This window comes from Crinia signifera, chromosome 5 (assembly GCF_055691185.1).
Source record: "Crinia signifera chromosome 5, ASM5569118v1, whole genome shotgun sequence".
In the NCBI taxonomy this organism is placed as follows: domain Eukaryota; kingdom Metazoa; phylum Chordata; class Amphibia; order Anura; family Myobatrachidae; genus Crinia; species Crinia signifera.
The window spans coordinates 253,647,876-253,667,716 of NC_139221.1; the positions used below are offsets into that span (position 1 = coordinate 253,647,876).

The window sequence follows — 19,841 nt, forward strand, 5'->3', positions numbered from 1 at the left end:
AGGCATCTCTTCCCAATCACATATTGGTTCCAGATAACGGCGGATCATGGTCCTATTGATATTTATAGGCTGACTACAACTTCCCATATTGAGAATTCTTAGCGGAATTGGTTTATTTTTGTGGCCTCCAGTTGGGAAGGGATATCCTGCTTCTTGCATTACTTTTTATACTATTATAATCTATTTTAGCTGACAATCTAGTTCTGCATCACCAAATATTTGAGTCATTTACTATGGTAAGACTCCCAAACCAGATTTCATTTCCATTTATGAGACATTTGCAGGTTTTGCCTTAGCATGGTAGAATATTCTGCAGACACAGGCTCTGGTGCTCTGTAAAGCGCAACATTGCATCACTTCTCTTATAGGTGACTGGGGAAAGTTTACTTTTGTGTCCTCTGGGTGGCAAGAGGGCAATTTCCCATTACTTTTTACACACCCCATCATCATCATCTTAAAATGCTTATGTGCCTGCTCTTGGTTACAGATGTTTCCCCATATCAACCTAAAACCTTTTCTGTATTTTATAAGGAAATAATGTAATGTTCTGTTCCACAATAGGTGACATTTTGTGACAACCTGTTTAGTTATTTCTAATTATCGGGTGGTTGCTGGATCAGATTTCTGAATTGCAGCAAGAAATTACTATTGATAGTGTCTGTGGTTGCAAGAGAATGTATTTTGCTTATGTTGATCCTCAGGGAACCCCCCGATTATGGCATTGTTTTACACCAAGTTGCTTGGTGTTCTGCATGGACTTGCTGGAAGCTACATTAGTGGGACTAAATGTGCCCATATACTAGGGCTATACCACCTTGACTTGGTCGCTTTTAATCCGATTCTGTCAAGAAATCAGATAAAAGGTGTCAAAATCGGATGTGTTTGATAGATGTGATGCGCGGTCCCATGAGCATCACATCGGAGTCTGAAGATCACATATGGCTGCACGATAGATATATTGCATTGCCAAGCCTTTCGGCAAGCTTGGCTGGGATTGCATATGATATTTTGCATACAAAAGGACTGCATACGGTTCAAAGGGAACCGTGAGCGAGTTGTCCCTTCGGAGAAGTCGTCCTAGTGTATTGGCAAATAAACATTATTTGCCATAATGTTCAGTCAACTTACTAAAAGTATTTTGCGCTAGCAGAGACTTTTTTCAAAGGTGGCATCATTACCCTGCAGCTTGGTTTTAGTAGAATAGCAGCCAACAAACGTATGTCTTTAAAATCATAGCGCTTTTCTATTTGGTGCGCTGGTAAGTTGGAGAATGTCGGTACTTGTGGTACTGGCATTTTCCGACTTACTGTAAGTGCCCTTCAGCGATACTATTTGTACCACAATAGTGTCTAAAACAGCATCCCCATTCTAGTTTTGCTTGCCCTCCACTGCACGTCTCACTCTCAGCGTGACTCTGCCTGTTCTTGGACATTCTATAGTCCAGGACAGCCACCTATACGGACTCTGGGCTTAATTACCGGACTGTCCAGACACCGTTTGACAGTGGCGGCGGTAACATATACATGACTGCGACAGTGATGCTAGTAATATAAACATTGGTGGGCAGAGAGCTTGGGGTGGGGCGTTCTGCCAGGCTGAGTGGCAGCTGTGCAGCTTGGGAACAGGGTGGACTGCTTATGTTCGTCTGGAGCAGGAGCTGGGTGGTCAGCCGAGCTGAAAGTGTGTCATCTCTCAGCCCGGTGGCCACGCACACCCCTAGCGATGATGGCTGAAAAACCAGCCATCATTGCTAGATGTACTGGTAAATCAGCTGATGGCCCACCTCTCTAGCGATGATGCGATAGCTTGCATAATGACTAGTCGTCCATCGCTGGGGCATACACACTAGGCGACTTTCAGCTGAAAATAGCCTAGTGTGTATGGGCCTTTACTAAATCCTATCCACACTGCTTTTGATCAATTCCTTATATTGGTCTACAATCTACATTAAACCGCTTCTTACCCTTTGTTTATCACATGTGACTATTGTCTTCAAAGTAAAAACCCAGGTCGGACCCAGGTTATTTATGCCGATGTGAAAGGGGTATACTTCTACCACTACTTGGCCAGCGCACTTTTACTTAATGCTTCAAAATGTCAAAGAGCAGTAAAATGGAAATAGTATGAACAGCCTTCATTTTTGCCTAAGTATTGTTATATATGAACTAGAGAATAACACAAATATTCTTAGTAATCCATCAAACCATTTCACAAGTATTGGGCTCCTATGGGTGACCTTTTGAGGCAACTCACACACACTTACATAATAGACTCCGCATCTCATCAGAGCCTAACCCACTGATATCTATGGCAGTGCCAGCGTTCTCATACAGTCATTTCTGCCCATCCCTCCTCATATAGCAGTGCCTATTCTATGATGAACAATAGATAAGTTCAAGTTTTTTGATTTGCCAATTACGTATTTGATAATTCTATATTGTGTATGCTATTGTAACATGATTACACCTAATAATGTATAAAAATCTATATTCAAAAAAATATTTAGATCTGTAATCACAGAGAACTTTTCAAACATACATGTATCAACTTATCCACATTGGGGGAATTCAGTTCTTGCCTATGGCGACCAATGAAGCTATTGAATTGCTGCTCCATTTGTGTGAGATTCACTGCTGGCACCAGTATGTCAGCTCGCATCCCTAAGAAAGGAGAAAAGAATGTCGTGGTGTGGTGCACCAAAGAGTAACTTCTACACATAAAAATTAACTTTTGTTGTTGAATTTCATAAAAATGAGAAGCCCAAAAGAACACAAATAACAAGTAAGTGGGACAAACACGGTAGGCTCGCATCCCCAGGTTTGGCAAGCTGAAATGCGCAAGAAGTTACCCCTTTGAAAGTTCATATGGGACTTTTAGCGTCCCGCTCATTAGTTTGGTTTAGTTTAATCGGTACTTGTTTCCTATCTGGGCGCCCACTAAGTTAATTGCGCACCATGCTATTCTCCGTAGAGAAATCGCATCGCATCGTACACATACACGATATTGAACGATGCGATGCGATTCGATTTCCCATAGGAAACAATGTTAAATGGCTCAATTTAGCCAAATTATCATAGGAACAATAGTAAATGGGCCAAAAACACCCCTGAACATTGAAATGTCCCCCCAAAAGTAGTTGACGCCACCCCGCCATCAACGTGAACCCGAAGCGTGGCGAGCGCAGCGAGCCCGCGAGGGGCGGCGGTACGCGTCCTCCGACCTTTTCATGCCCTACTATCCACGTCGGCGTGGAGTGAGAATAGAATAGTGTGGCGAGCACAGCGAGCCACCGAGCCCGAAGCGTGGCGAGCGGACGCGGATACCTTCACAGGTAAACGCGTCCCTTCGCGGGCTTCCCAGGTGTCCGCGTCGCCCGCGAGGGGACGCGTATAACTGTGAAGGTATCCGCGTCCCCTCGCGGGGCTCGCTGCGCTCGCCACGCTTCGGGCTCGGTGGCTCGCTGCGCTCGCCACACTATTCTATTCTCACTCCACGCCGACGTGGATAGTAGGGCATGAAAAGGTCGGAGGACGCGTACCGCCGCCCCTCGCGGGCTCGCTGCGCTCGCCACGCTTCGGGTTCACGTTGATGGCGGGGTGGCGTAAACTACTTTTGGGGGGACATTTCAATGTTCAGGGGTGTTTTTGGGCCATTTACTATTGTTCCTATGAGAATTTGGCTAAATTGAGCCATTTCACATTGTTTCCTATGGGAAATCGAATCGGATCGCATCGCATCGTTCAATATCGTGTATGTGTACGATGCGATGCGATCCGATTTCATTACGGTGCCGTACGTAGAAAACCTGGGCGCCCAGATAGGAAACAAGTACCGTTTAATCTCTATGTTTGGCTAAATCTGACCTGTCTCAGTTGGGTGGGCAAATTTAAATGCCTGCCCAGCTGTGATGTCTGGATCTAAATATCAAGCAGTGTGACAGCTGGTAGGCAGCAAAATCTTTATAAGGTGCATGAGAGGTTGTAGGGAAAATAGTTTTCTATTAAGAAGGGACAAAGTACCACCTAGTAGTTCATATTTTCAATGCATTTTATCTATGAGGCTGATATGAGGAGTGAGGGGAGCATGTAGGATGTTGCTGGACTTTCCCGGTGCGTTCCGAGCCTTTCTCTTTTCTGGCAACAAGCGTGGCAATGATTCCGCAAAGCACTTGATGCACCTCCAGAGAGGTAACCCTGTGGGATACACAACTAAACTAATGCAGGGTACACACCAGAATGACAAGGGCTCAATCCCATCAATCTAGATCCAATCTCGACCGATTGGATGTAGATTGGGCCCTTTTTTGTCTGTTGTGGTCCAATCCCGATCTGATGCGCGGCCCCGCAGGTCGGTCGTTATTCAGATCCTACCTGCAGCAGGTAGGATCTGAAGAACGACCATACACCTGGGTGTGGGTCGCGATCGGATCGGAACCCGCTCACGGTGCACAGCGTGAGCGGGTCGAGCGCTCTGCGTGATTTGTGAGCGGGTCGAACAACTGAGGGTCGCTCTGGTGTGTAGCGGGCATTAGATTTGTTTTAGATGAGATATGAATTCGAAATGACAAAGTAAAATCGTAACATGCTCACATATTACTTTTGGATGATTTATTTATTTTTTGTACCGTATTATAGCTGTCCAATCCATGGCTGGACTCGATCTGAATCCATCCAATAGCTCAGAACAGAGCACTGCTGACTACAAAAATAAAAGCAGAACTAGTTTAACCTCCCAGTTCCTGTAAGTCCATCAAGCAGAGCGGGGCTGGGAAAATAAGCACTGTATGTTATAGCAGCTTAGTGCCAGTTCCTGTAAAACAAGCTGTGTATATGTCTTGTCTGGTCTTGTTAACTGAGGTCTCTGTGTGTAGAACTGGGAAAGAAGCAGCATTGTTAGTCAGAGTTTGGGAAAGCAAATTATAGGTTTGCTGTTCTCAATCTATAATAAAACATTGGGTTCTATACAAGTAGATTTTTCATGTGTTTGGCTCTCCATTTGTTATATCCCACCACATGTCTGAAAACCTCTGGCTGGATACAAGTGTTGTGGCATTTATTCTCATTTCTTATTTATTCTTAAAGCTGAAGTAGCTGCAGCGCCTTTAGGTTGTTTTATCACACTTCCACCACAAAGTTAGTTTATTTGATCATGTTTTTTTTCCTCTGTATTTGAACCACACTGAGAGGCCGCCATACACCAGAACGATGTGCACAAGATTCACACAATTTCGAGGCCGTGTGACAAATCGTGTCTACCGAGCACACAATGCACAGGTTGAATGGTCAGATCAGACGTGCTACGCGCCTGATCCAATGGTGTCCACTACGGTCATAAGCTTTAAAAGCACATACACGGGGCCGTCCAACCGCACTTAAAGTCTGCATACGATCAGATTGTATGCAGGTTGTTCTGGTGTATGGGGCCTTTATGGTGGTATTGACTTTTTACTACTTATAATTAATAAAATGGTGTACCCCAAGACCTAACTGGGCACTTATGACGTGTGGATGTAAACAGGGTAATCAGAACCACCTGGTTTGTGTCAAAATGATTTATACTCTCAAAATGATATCTTGTGTTTCTACTAGATTTAGCTGGCACAGTATGAGAGGATGATATCAATTCTCTTTACTGGGTTGGAGCTCCCAGGTTAAGTGGCCAAAGCTATTCAGTTGCTTGCGCTGCAAACCAGAGAATACTAATTCCTGCTCGCAACCCCCTGAGGAGTGAGCAGAAATCGGGGAAATAACTAGTGCTTAGGGGCTAGTCTGCAGTAATAGCATTACTTTAACCTGGGAGAAACAGTTTTCTGCTACTAAGCCCCGGGTTCGGTACGGTGCATCTCCAGTGTTAGATGCCCTTTGCAGTGAAATCAATTGAATAGCTCTGGGCTCTAAACTCAGAACCCGCGAGTTACATTCCCACAAAGAGAATTAACTCTCAGAACCATGTTTACTCACTGCCTCCTGAAGTGGCAAATAGTAGTGTGCGAAAACCTGAAACCAGGCCTTTAGATGGATATAGCCCCTATACGTGACTAAACCTGGTCTAATTTGGTGACACAAACACAATAATGAATGAACAATTGAATTTCTCCGTCTAGCGCCTATTATAATGGTGCCCCCTTAATGTTATGACACACTTCCTGTGCCGATCCAGGCTCTGAATATGTTTAAAGGTATGCGAAGTATATAAAATATTATTTTCCGAATTGTCCTGATTTTTGTACATTTTTAATAAAGTCTAACAAATCTAAGAATTGGCTTGAGAATTTTTTTTATGGAGCTGTTGTTTTTTTTTTTTGGAGATGTATCCTTTGAGACCTCTAGATAGCAGCTGTGGATTTGCTGTTGCCACAGCTACCTGTATAAGCCTTCAGGAGAATAGGTTTATACAAGGTGAGCTCTCCCAGATGATAAAAAGTCAATCACAATCTCATATATTTATATCGTTTAGAGTGAAAATACAGTAGTTTGGTGCTCAGATTTCTCAGAGACACAAGGCTAATGGCCTGTTGCATTTTTAAGCATACATAGGTAATTTTGTTTGTACTTGATGCAGTAGTATTTGCATGTTTATTTCACAGCAGTCATACTGTTGCACAACTGCACATGAAATACATGTGTGGACCTGTTATGCAGACTCCAGGGTTGTCTAAATATGAAAACATTTCCTAGGTGCTATGGGCGATTGGGCCTATGTTCCCTGTTGCTGGTTGTTCTGGTGTGATGTAAGTTTGCTGATTTAAAGTTAAAATGTCAAATATTACATTCCGGAACTGATGAATATAAATGGCCCATGTACTGACAAGAACGTCGACTAGTTTGGGGAAGTACGGACGGTGTAATGGGTGGCCATGGCTCAGTGCCTCACAGCACTGAGGTCATGGGTCACCATGGCTCTGACTGTGCGGAGTTTGTATATTCTCCCTGCACTTGCGGGGGTTTCCTCCGGGTACTCCTGTTCCTCCCACAATCTAAAACTATACTGGTAGGCTTATTGGCTCCCAACAAAATTAGCCTAGAACGTCTGTGTCTGTGTGTGTGTGTGTGTGTGTGTGTGTGTGTGTGTGTGTGTGTGTGTGTGTGTGTGTATGTATATGTGTACATGTGGTAGGGAATATAGATTGTAAGCTCCACTGGGGCAGGGACTGATGTGACTGTTCAAATATTCTCTGTAAAGCGCTGCGTAATGTGTGCGCTATAGAAGAAACTGTTAATAAATAAATAATAGTCCTGCGGCTCTTCTTGCACAGTACTGATACTTTGTGCATGTGCAATATTGGGACTGTGATGTCTGTAAAACGCTGCAGACTGTCCTTGATTGGCAGTCTGCATCTGTTGGGGGTAGGGCTGTGTGCTGCCTCCATTTTGGTGGAGTGACGAAGCCAGGGTCAGACAGAGATTTTCTGGGATCCGTCCCTTAGGTCATTCAGCTGTTTGCTGGATATTCTCAGCAGTGATCAGATGCTGCATCATAGGATGCAATATTGGGTCACAAATGCTAGTTCTTTATGTCTACTTCTATGTGACACCATTGGCTGTGTCATATATATATATATATATATATATATGTGTGTATGTGTGTGTATGTATATATGTATATATATATATTCAGCCCTATGGTGTGTACACGGTGAGATTCCCTTGCTATTCAACTTAAGATTCGAGTGCTATACAATATTTGCTATCTCTGTACTTTTTACAAACAATTCATACAATCTGCACTATATAGTCATTGCTGCCCTGTCTATCTGGGTTTCGATTTGTCATCAGGATCGCAAGGTAAAAAATCTGCGATCTGCTTACGATCTGTATGTGATTTTGACTATATAGTCAAAATCTCATGCTGGATTGTACGTGTGTACACAGCATTAGTGTTCATTTTAGCACCCGCTATCTTTAAAAATCCATGCAGTTCCTGTTCCCTGCCTGGGGTGTTGCTGTCTGCTGTAGTGCTTCTAGCACAGTGTGATCTGTCTATCAGCACTGATATGCAAACCAGACCTGTGCTAGATACACCACAGCTGACAGCGACACCCTAGGCAAGGAAGAGGAACCGCATGGGTTTTTTAGATAGCGGGTGCTAGAATGAACACTAAGCCTACAACTGCACCACTGCTGCTTCATTATAAGCCACAGCAATACCAACTTCAACCACATCCTAATCAGGCTCATGGTGTATACAGCAGATCAGACATCATCTTTGTCAGTGACCAGGTCTATAGAGCATTTATACCGGTCTGATGTTTTGGCATCTGTGTCCAATCGTTATTCTAGCCTTCACTGAATGTGTTATTCCTCACTGTGTTACCTGTATGTTTAACTTTGAATGTTTAAATGTAAGCACCAACTATAACTAAATGTGTAACTGTGATCTCTCATTACAGGACTCTAATTACTCTATACAAGTCCATCGTTTGGAGCACGGTGATGGGGGCATTCTGGACTTTGATGACATTGTTTGTGATGTGGCTGATGATAAAGACAGAGTAAGTGTTCTATAAACATTGAAGATTCTATTTTGGATTATTGTGATACTTATATTTTGTTATTCATCTGTGCTTTTAGTAGTTTTTTTTTGCCTGTGATATTCCACTTTGTCGTAAACAGGAACAAGCATTGGTAGTTTGCAAAGCTCGACCTGCATTTTCTGAGTGCGGTCTTGAAGCTGGCAGAGTTTGTATTGGGTGATGGTGTCTATTTTTAGGTATTTTGGGGGGTGAAGGTTGTGCTATACTGTATGTCAGGATTGCAGTATTAAATACAGCATTACTCATTGCTTGGCTCTTTGTGTTCTCATGGATTATGGAACTGCTCTGTGTATAATGAAGGACATTGGATTAGTTCAGAATTCGTAATAATAATTTGCAGTCAGGTCCAGCACTAGAGTAACAGAGAGCAGGTTGACCGTGTGAGGGATCATTTACATAGAGACATTGTTCATAATGTGCTTTTGAAATGGATATTCTATGCACTTTGTAAGCTGTTTTTGACAGTGGTTATTTTGTGTTACATCAGGCTTAAGCTGGCTATACACTGGTACGATTTGGCAACTTTTCACCCAATTCCGAAGGGTGGAAATTGAAAAATTGGGTGGAAAGTGACCAAAACGCATGTGTTTGACATCCAATCTGATGCGCAGTCCTGTGCGAATAGGGTCGGAGTTGGAGGTCGGACGCGCTGCACATAAGATAAATCGAAAATACAGCCTTCCATGCATATCACGGGTGCTTTTTAGCTCCTGCGATGTAGATCATCCGATTTCTCTTGAACTCCCCCAGCAGCTCCCTGGGAGTCCTTTTTACATGCGATAAATCGCATTCAAATACAAAATCGAATGGAAGCTCTCCCATGGGAGTTCAAGGGATGTGGACTTTTTCTTCAGACATACTAGTGTATTGGGACCCTTAAGGTATTCTGTGGATGCCACACAACTACAGTAGGTGGGCATAGCTGACATCAGTGTTGCTGCCACTGTGAAGCAATATTGGGACTTTATTTTTTGTTTTTGTTAGACCAGATAGGATGATGAGATTGAGTCCCACAGCCACTACATCTACAGTTACTACATCTGCTCTACGCTAATGGTGCGTCTAGCTGATTTTTATGGTGCAAGATTTAACTTTTTCTGTAAGGGCTGCCTGGAAGCAGAGCTTTAGATTTCCCATATGATCTACTGCTGCAAGGTTTCTATGTGTAACTTAATCTTGATGTGCTTGTGAAACTTCATACATTCCATAAGCAGTGGCTTTGCTGTGTGCAATGTGGGTTCAAGAATCCTCACATGACAACTGCCACAGTCCTAATGAAAACATGCCAACACCATACGTTTAGGATAGCAGGTGGTCCTTTTTTTTTTTTTTTTTTTATAAAGGGCACATGGAGTGTCTGGAGCCTTCTGACTGTACTAGAAACCAGACTTCATGATACCCAACTTTGATACTGATAATATAGCAGACTACTGTGTCCTAGGCACAGTAGTAATTTTCCCGGGCATTGGTGGTCTCGAGCCACGAGGCCTCTCCTTGATGGTGTTGGATATTTTTGTTCCTTTGCATTTTTTTGGTAAATTGTAAAGGGCAAAAGAGGGGGACAGGCCCTGATTTAATGTTATTTTGAATGCTTTAAGTTTGGAAAATTTGTCATTATTACAGTGTTAGCGCTGTCATTTACCGGACACCAAAGCTTATTTGATCTAAAAGGCTGCTTTTTGTTGTTGTTGAAATAAGTGAATTCTGTCTGGCATTGTGCGTAATGCCACAAAGCCTTGCGATCCGAGGTTTTACCGGACATGTGTGCATGGGGTTACCTGGGTCTCAATGATCCAAGCAATGCCCAAGAGAAGCAAAGTCGTGTGGACAGTGGCTCCTGATGATCATATAATCTCCAAGCACTCACTGTAAGCCAGTGAATGGTGACTACCCAGAAATAATCCAGGTGGTAAGTACTGATAACCTGGCTTCAGCCTGTGCTCAGTGGCCAGGGTTTGAGCTAGGTTAAAGCCAGGGTTTGTGTGTGAAAGGTGGTATAAGAGAGAGTGTTCATTCTAGCACCCGCCATCTTTGAAAACCCATGCAGTTCCTCTTCCCTGCCTAGGGTGTCTTTCTGCTGTAGTGCTTTCTTGCACAGTGTGGTCTGTATATCAGGCAGGGAAGAGGAACTGCATGGGTTTTCAAAGATGGCGGGTGCTAGAATGTACACTAAAGCTGTGTACACACGGGGAGATATATTGAGGAGACGGGGAGATCTACCAGAGATGGTCGCTGATGAAAAGAAACCTCTGCCGGGGGGAGCTGCAGAGGTAATCAGCTGGTCGCGGGAGCAAGCTCCTGCGACCAGCGATTATAATGGGGCTGAAAACGGGAGCGCGCACCCGGCGATTTTATCGCCGGGGCACACTCCAATCACTGACAATATGGTCGCCAGCGACCATATTGTGTGGTATCTCCCAATGCATTTATTTCACATTTTGGAACATCCCCATTGCAGGAACATAGAGAAATGTTAGCTTAGCAAAGTGAAAGAGTTGGCTTTGCCTCCCTTTTTTTATTCATATTAGGATTGCATTTTCTGTGCTCTTAGTCCAAACATAATCTGTCTTTTTTAGTTTCTTGTAATAATATCTGGAAATAAAAGCATTGCAAGCAATCTTTATTGCCTTTTTATATGTTTTGTGATCATGATACTATAAATTACTTGATAGTATTTTCTGTTTAGGTATCAGTTTCCATCTAGCTACTACTGCACCGTGTGTAAGGAGCACCGCTCCCACCACCCAGGAATAGACAGTCTGCAGCTGATAGACATCTGACTCTATGTGCAGCCAAGTGGAAAGTGTAGACTGTCAATGGTATGAGTGAAAGTGGGAATGGCATTTCATGGACTGAGTGATGGGAGAGGCCTAAATACACTACACCGGGTGTACAGGATTTATTGCCATGTAGGCTATTCAAATTAATCTCTATTAAGGATAGTGAGGATTTATTATTTGTTTACATGTGATATTTACACAATTTCTTCTGAATGCCCTTAATTTTGTTGTAATTTCACAGAGACTGAAAAGGTGGTTTGTTCTATCTGCCCACCTGTACCGGAATTGTCGCCAATAATAAATAAATAATGTAGTTTGCAAAGATTTATCACAGTGGTTGGTATGGTTGTAATAGTTTTGTAAGGCTGGGGATTCACCTGAAAAACGTGTAATTAGACCCATTTTTACATGCAATTTCCCTTGAGCCCAGAAAATATGATATTGAGCATAAATACTGTATAATATCGCATACAACTGAAAGTTTTATTTTGTATCGTTGGTCGTATACACACTAGAACTACTATATTATAAGAACACTGTCCAAATGGGAGCAACATGTGATCTGGTCAGCCATACACACTACACAGAGGCCCTTATTCAGATCTGATCGCAGTACAAATTTGTTCTCAATATGGACAAAACCATGTGCACTGCAGGTGGGGCAGATGTAACCTGTGCAGAGGGAGTTTGATTTGGGTGAGTTATTTTGTTTCTGTGCAGGGTAAATACTGGCTGCATTATGTTTACACTGTGATTTAGATTTCAGTTTCAACACACCCCACCCAAATCTAACTCTCTCTGCACATCTTACATCTGCCCCACCTGCAGTGCACATGGTTTTGCCCATTTTGAGAACAAAATTGTACTGCGATCAGATCTGAATAAGGGCCAGTGTGCCCCAAATCGCACACAATATCATCTGATTGACAGAAAGACAGACAATTGTCTATAGCATTGGATTTATGGGGATGATTACAATACGTTGAATAATACCAAAATTGTTCAGTTGTGTACACCGCCTGTCATAACTTTCCTCCCTTAATTGAGAGTTATGAGTTGTAAAGATCTGTATATTACATTTTTGAGCATTTAGACTGGAAATCTTAAGGTACCCTAGTCCGCTTTGGGGCGATTTCACCCCATCCCATCATATCGGGCTGGGATATCAGCCCATATCTGTTGTGTTTGACATCCCCACGGGTCTGATGCACGATCCCGTGTGCATCGAACCTGAGCTGGAGGTCAGACCTGCTGCCCATTTGACCTCCGACCAGCCCCTCTCCTGGTGGCAGGGAACAGGGTTGCATGTAGGGATGCCAATCCCGGGGCATTTTTTCAATCCCGGGATCCGGGATTGAAAAATGCTCAATCCCGGGATTCCCGGGATTGGCATCCCCACCAAAAAAAAACATTTTTAGCATAGGACCCACCACGGCCGACCCGCACATCTACTTAATTAGGGTGCGGGCGGGCGGCCGGGAGTGGGTTTGGAGGTGCACGGTGCCTCCCGGCAAGTGCACCTCCATAGAAGACAACAGGCGGGCGGCATGGAAGAGGCGGGCAGGCGGGCGGAGTCAGGCCGGCGTGCTGGCGGGCGGCGGAGAAGAGGCGGGTAGGCGGTCACTGGTGACGTGTGGCCTGCGCAGCGTGACCTCTACGGTCACGCTACGCAGGCCGCACGCCGGGTCAGGTTACGGGAACAGCCTGGCAGCGTCTGAGCGAGTGCTCAGATGCTGCCCGGCATTAGACTGCGCATGCGCAGTCTAATCCCGAAATCCCGGGATTGGATTCTCCAATCCCGGGATTGAAATCCCGGATTTTTTTATGCCAAATCCCGGGATCCCGCCGATCCCGATCCCGGGATTGGCCACACTAGTTGCATGTGATGTATCGCATGGGATCCAGCCGTCCGGGAGGGTCCCAGGTGGCTCGGTGGAGTCTGATGGCCATATACTGCTGCAGTACATCACAGTAGTGTATGGCCATCTTCAGTTAACATAGTGATTAGCATTACTGTTACACAGCTATGAGGTCATGCTTTGATTTCCTGTTATGGAGGTTGTGTGCGCCCAACGTGTCTACATGTGTTTCCTCAAACACTCAAACCTTATACCATATGTATATCTATGACCCCAATTTTCAGTACATCAGTGATCGGTAATCCACGGGCAGATTCAAGGGAAAACCAGCATGGCAGATTGGCTGATCCTGATCATAGGTATGATGGGGATTTGCGGTATATTTATTGGAGATGTATTGGCCACATTTATTGACACCCCCCACCCTTGTGTTTGCACATATAGTAGAGAATATAGGCTCCACTGAGTAAGGGACTGATATGAATAACTATTTATTTTCTGTAATGCACTCTGTATTATCTGTGTGCTGTATAAATAACGTATTAAGTTAAACATAGTGATGGTTTTTGCTTTTAAAAGGTGTGGTCAGGTCTAGTATTCATCTATTATTCACTGTGCAAATTAGGTTTTGGATATATGCCATAGGCTTTGTGTGTCCTACAGTGGCCCTACTCTGTTCATTGTCTCAATGGATTTAAATCCCAAAATATATTTACAAATATAATTAAATGTGTAATTACAGTGTAATTCACAACCTTCACATTTATTTTTGAAACCATGCTTATGGCTCTTTAATGGGATCCTAGCATTCTTTGTTATGAATTATGTGTTTATTATTTTTATTTATTTATTTACAGTTTCTTATATAGTGCAGCAGATTCCGTTGCGCTTTACAAATGTTGACAACACTGAAAGAACAAACTAGGTAAAACAGACATACATAGAGGTTGGAGGTCCCTGCTGCAAGCTTACAATCTATAGCAGTGGTTCCCAACCTGGGGTACTAGTACCCCTGGGGGTACTCTGCAGACCAGTTGGGGGTACTTGAAAATAATATTGGTAATGGCGGAAGATGAAAAAAGTATTTTGATGGCAGAAGAAGACCCATTGCTATGGAGAAGAACTATGTTGTGTCACTTTTGGTATGTCTTCAGCGTCATCAGCATCTCCTTGTGCTTTTGCCTGACCAGCAATCCACTGGGAGCTGCCCTCAGACATCAGCGATCATCTGCCCTGCACTGACACGGGTGGAAGAAGCAGCAGCATTAATCCTACAGGTGTAAGAGGGAACCCTCTAGAAAATACACAACCAGCGGCCAGACACGGAAGGGCACGATTCCTGTTCGCTACTCCTTAATATAAGGACATGCATAAGGATACGCATACCGCTCACTTCCACTCCACTCGTACTGTCTATATTTTTAATTGAGAGGAGGGGGTACTCATCAATGAAAAGCCTAATCAAGGGGTACGGGAGAGAAAAAAGGTTGGGAACCACTGATCTATAGGGATATAGGAGGGAAACACAAGGACAGGCACCAGTAATAGCATAGCAGTCCCACCAAGTTGCAAGTCCAGAATGGAAGCTATATAATACAAAAGTGCCTCAGTGGGTTATGCGTATGGAACTTAATATGATAGGCTTGCCTGAAAAGGTGAGTTTTCAGGGAACTCTTGAAAGTTTGGAGGCTAGTACAGAGTCTTATTGTGTGTGGAAGGGCATTCCATAGGATGGGTGCAGCTCTATGAAAGTCCTGTAACAGTGAGTGGGAGCTAGTGATCTGTGCAGCAGAGACGCAGATCTTGTGCAGAGCCCGAGTTGGGAGATATTTTGTGATAAGTGAATAAGGTGTTGTGAATAAGGGGTTTCAGGCAGAGAGAGTGGTTCATGCAAAGAGAGATGGGTGGGAGGGGGGTTTGGCAGAGAGACAGAGGGGGGGGGGATCAAGCAAAGAGATGGGTGACAGTGGGGTCAGGCAGAGAGAGAGAGAGGGGGGTCAGGCAAAGACAGATAGGTAACAGTGAGGTCTGGTAGAGAGGGACTGGGTGGGAGGGGGAGAGAGAGACAAACACGGGGTGGGGGGCAGGTAAAGGTACCTTCCATGTCCTTGGGCCCACTGCGCTGCTGCTCCCCAAGATTCTCCTGACGGTGGTGAATGTTTCTGGGTTCGGCCCTAGGGCCTCACTGAGCCCTGCTCAGATCTGTTGTGCTGCAGCATGGCGCTTTTCCGCCGGTGAGGAGCTGCAGGGGAGAGAGCGAAGGGGGTCCGGCGTCACGGATATGGATGGCAGTGTCGGGGTAAGGTGCTGTGGGGATGCTTCTCCCCGGGGGCCCTCATTCGCTGCTGGTGACGGAAGGCGGGGCTGAGCACACGCCGCACGGACCTGTGCAGCTCAGAGCTGCCGGAAGCTTCAAGTATGCTGCGCTTAGGGACGGATGTATATTTCTTTGAGGAGCGGGGAGCGACGGTGGATGCCGCTGCATACAAAGGGGTACTGTTGGGCAGCACTTCTAAAATCGGAACATCGGGGGCAATGGAGCCAGTGCCCTCTTTAAGGCTGGCGCCCGGCGGCAGATGACTCCATTGCCTCCGGGAATTCCGCCACTGCAGATTGTCACGTTGTCGACAGTGGAGAATTAAGGATGGTAACTGTTCCTGGCTGGAGGGAATAGAATTAATTCAGTCTTGAAAATGTTAAGTTTGAGAAAGAGCATAAGGGGCGTGCCATGGGTAAGGGGGTAGAGAATCAATTGAAATTATTAAATTATTTAAGGCCAATGGTAATAGGTAAAACGTTTGCGTTAAGCTTTTGGCTTCCAATCACAAAATATGTGAACAGAAGAGAATTGTGTCCCTCCCCACACAACTGATCCTGAGCCTAAGGATGACCTATTTAATTTAGTCAATTTTATTTCTATTTGTTCTAAATTACTCTGGTGTTACAACAAATTTCCAATACTCTAGGGCGATGTGATTCGTAAAAGTTTAGGAACCTCTGATGTAAACCATTATCTCTCCAAATAGGTTTAACTTGTGCGTAATGGATGGAACTGGTCCAACCAATTTTGATTGTAACATTTTGTAATTCCATTTTTTTTTGTACATTTGTGTATTTTTATCTGTTATTGACAGTATTTTTAACATTACAATTCACAAGTTCCAAGGTTTATAAAATGTTGCTTTCCTTTGCTGCCACCTAGTGGTGTATTAGTGTGCTTCTGTTAACTGAACCTGTATATTCAAGTGATTACAGGTTAACCTTTTATATAATGCTGACATATTATGCAGCACTTTACTGAGTGTTCTATTATTTACATCGGTCTGCTCCAGTAGATCCTACAGCCTAAATGATCTAATGTGCGCACATCAGCATATTATACTAATGAGTGATGCACTCACCGAGGCCCATTCTTTTCCAAAGTAAAAATGCTTGGCCTGCTCGGGATAGCAGTGGACAATACTTATATTTACTTTGCCAATAAACTAAAAGCCAGTTGACCTTACAAGAAAAGGTGCAGACTATTTTAGTGTTAGGCTGGCTTCAGGAACATTGGCTACAGTGTCCTAAATATATGGAAGGCTATAAATAGATGCAAATAAAGGGGGGGATTGACCCATAGAAGCTTCCCATGTGAAATAGAACTCCCATCCCCCAAAGTGTCATTTAACCATAAGTACAGTCTGATTGCTGTTAAAGGGTTTCCAACACTTTCATTTTCTGGAAAATATTTTCTATACACCCAAAATGTCCTGTGAGTGCATACATGGAATCTCTCAATTTGTATGGCTGCTTATAAAGGTCACATAGTTGTGTATTCGTAAGGAAATTACTTGTGCCAGACCGACACGCAGCATATTGGCAGCCGCATGTCTACATAGTGATGCCGACATACACCTGCCAATCTCATGTTTGTCGACATTGATTGATGATAACATCCATTGCAGAACCCGGGAGATTAAAAAACACAAAAAACAGTGCAGTTACTCTTCCGCACCTGGGGAGTCGTGGTCTGCTGTGGTACTTCAGGTCTGATCTGCATATCAGTGCTGAAATACATACCGCACTGTGCTAGAAGAACCACCGCAGAGAGCAACACACCAGGCATAGAAGATGAACCGCAGGGGTTTTGAAAGATACAGGGTGCTAGAATGGACACTAGATACATACACAATGCAGCTTACCCACTGCTGATAAAAATCATGTGTGTTATTAGCATAATGCTGTTAAAAGCATAAAAGTGCCAGAGAGCGAAACTTATTCCATTGACCTAAACAATTTGCTCCTGTAGTCAATCAGCCTGACTGGAAAACCTAACAGAACTTGGCACACACTTTTGAATATTTCCACTTTCAAACGGCGGTGGGAAACCAGTCCTTTAGTGTGGGGTCATGCTGGCACTTCTCACTCCACGTTTACAGCATCATTCTAATTAGCTCTACTTGAAGTCATTCATTTCTATAACTAAAAACCTAAGCGGTGTTGTGAATGCCAAAAATGCTCAGATATTTTGTGTTGTGGACAGGGTCTGAAGGACAAACACTGTTAAAGTAAGTGTTTTAAGGGCACATAAGCGGAGTCTGAATGCAATATGCTTTTCCAGCTGTGATGACAATGCTTTAGATTATAGCTATATATTATAGTTGTAGATAGTACTGAGGCTGGTGTGACACTACTCATGAGGCCTGTTACTAAAGCAATATAAATGTATTCTTGGCCGTGTGTGTGTTTATCTAGCTGTAGGAACTCCTGTACATTTTTACTTTATCTCTGTTAGAGTTACACACATATAGCTCTGCTGTTCACTGTGACTTTGGGCCTTATTCTAGTTCACTCTTTCTGACAAAATCCTTGTAAAGGTGCGTACACACGGGGGCGATTTTGTGTAATATTGCGGGAAATATGGTCGCTGAGTGACCATATTGCCCACGATGGGAGTGTGCACCGGCTATATATCGCCGGGTGCGCACACACCTTTTTACCCCTGTAGTGATCGCTGGTCGCAGGAACATGCTCCTGTGACCAGCTGATTTCCACTGCCGGGCTCCCCCCGGCAGTTTCTTTTTCATGAACAGGAGGCACAGAGCAATATATTGCTCATCAATATATTGCTGAGCAATATATCTCCCCCGTGTGTACGGGGCTTTAGATGGACAAAACCATGTGCACTGCAGGGGGGCAGATGTAAAATGTGCAGAGATAATTAGATTTGGGTGAGTTATTTTGTTTCTGTGCAGAGTAAATACTGGCTGCATTATTTTTACACTGCAATATAGATCTCACTTTGAAGTAAAACCCCACCCAAATCGAACTCTCTCTGCACAAGTAACATCTGCCCCACCTGCAGTGCACATGGTTTTGTCCATCTAAGAAGGAACTAGAATAAGGCCCTTTGTGTTTCGGGTAAGTGTCAGGCAGTTCTGTACTGATGAATAGCTAATTATTTTTACTTTGAATTTCTATGAAGCCGGATCTCCTACATAGCGCTGGTGGGCAATTATCATAATCTGGATCCATTACAGTATTGTGACTTAGACACTGACCGAAAAAGTCTATTCTCTCTGACTTCAAAGCTTTTCCATCACTTACTTGAGACTATAATTATGTGAAGAATATGAATGTTCCTGATAGTGTGTAGTTATTAATATTTGCACTAGATGGAGTCCTAAGCTTTATTTTAACTTGTGCAGATCAATTAAATGCAAAGCTGCTGTTTTTGCTTTGATATTATAATGCCCTTGCATACTTGTAACCCACGCAATGCCCCTCCCTGTGTTGGATATACAGAAAGTCTTCTTGCTCTTAATCTTTTTGTTTGCTAGTCCCAGAATTTAAAAACTAATTATTCCTTGTGGAAAGTGTGTAAAATGTGAGGTTGTCCTGGTGGTGCTGTTCAAGAGGTATGCAACCTTTCATAAGATGCTTACACACTGCTGCTAAATGTGTACATCACAACCAACCAGTTACTAAGCATTGTTATCAGGGCCGGCGCCACCACTAGGCAGGTCTAGGCATTTGCCTAGGGCGCCGGCCACTGGAGGGCGGTAGTGAGCTGGCAAGCTCTACCACTGCATCAGCAGAGGAGCAGGACAGAGAGCCGGAGGAAGGAGCAGGAGCAGGTGTTCGGTAAGTGATTTCTCCCTCCCTCACCCCCCCCCCCCAGCAGCGCAGCGGCCACATCGCGCACCACTTCTCCCCCCCCCCCCCCCCCCCCCCACTGGGGGCTGGTAAGCCACATCGCGGACACACCTTCCGCCCTGCTGGCAGACACGCTGCGCACACCCCCCGGGTAGCCACACCGTGCGAAAACCACACCCCCCCTGGCGGCTGGACACGTCACGCACCCCCCCCCCCCCCCGCCCCAGCAGTTGAGCGCCAGGGCACCCCTCCCGCCTGGGGCACTCCGGTGCCTAGCACCGGCCCTGATTGTTATGTACCCTTGTTTTGTGAAGATATTAAAGCCATGGAAAAGCACTTGAAGGAGGAAGACCCTGCTCGTAATTGATTACACTGTAGAGAGCAGTGGAGGCAGACAAGTGTGACTAGGAGAATAGACAGGGAGTGTGGGGGCATGGAGCAGTGGTAACAGACGACAACTGGAAGACTTTAATAAAGACATTTGTCTTCAGAGCTCGTTTGAATTTTTGAGCTGTGAAGAGTCTAATGAGA

The 19,841-nt window shown here is 44.3% G+C and overlaps 1 protein-coding gene across 21 annotated transcripts in view; it reads left to right on the plus strand.

Annotated features, from left to right (window-relative positions):
• Nucleotides 1-19,841, plus strand: part of PARD3 (par-3 family cell polarity regulator) — a 508,043-nt gene that overhangs the window by 65,405 nt on the left and 422,797 nt on the right. For all 21 annotated transcript variants that reach the window (XM_083188844.1, XM_083188831.1, XM_083188826.1 and 18 more), the window contains exon 2: nucleotides 8,390-8,491. In XM_083188844.1, coding sequence (XP_083044970.1) covers nucleotides 8,390-8,491 — 102 coding nt within the window. The remainder of the gene's footprint in view (nucleotides 1-8,389; nucleotides 8,492-19,841) is intronic.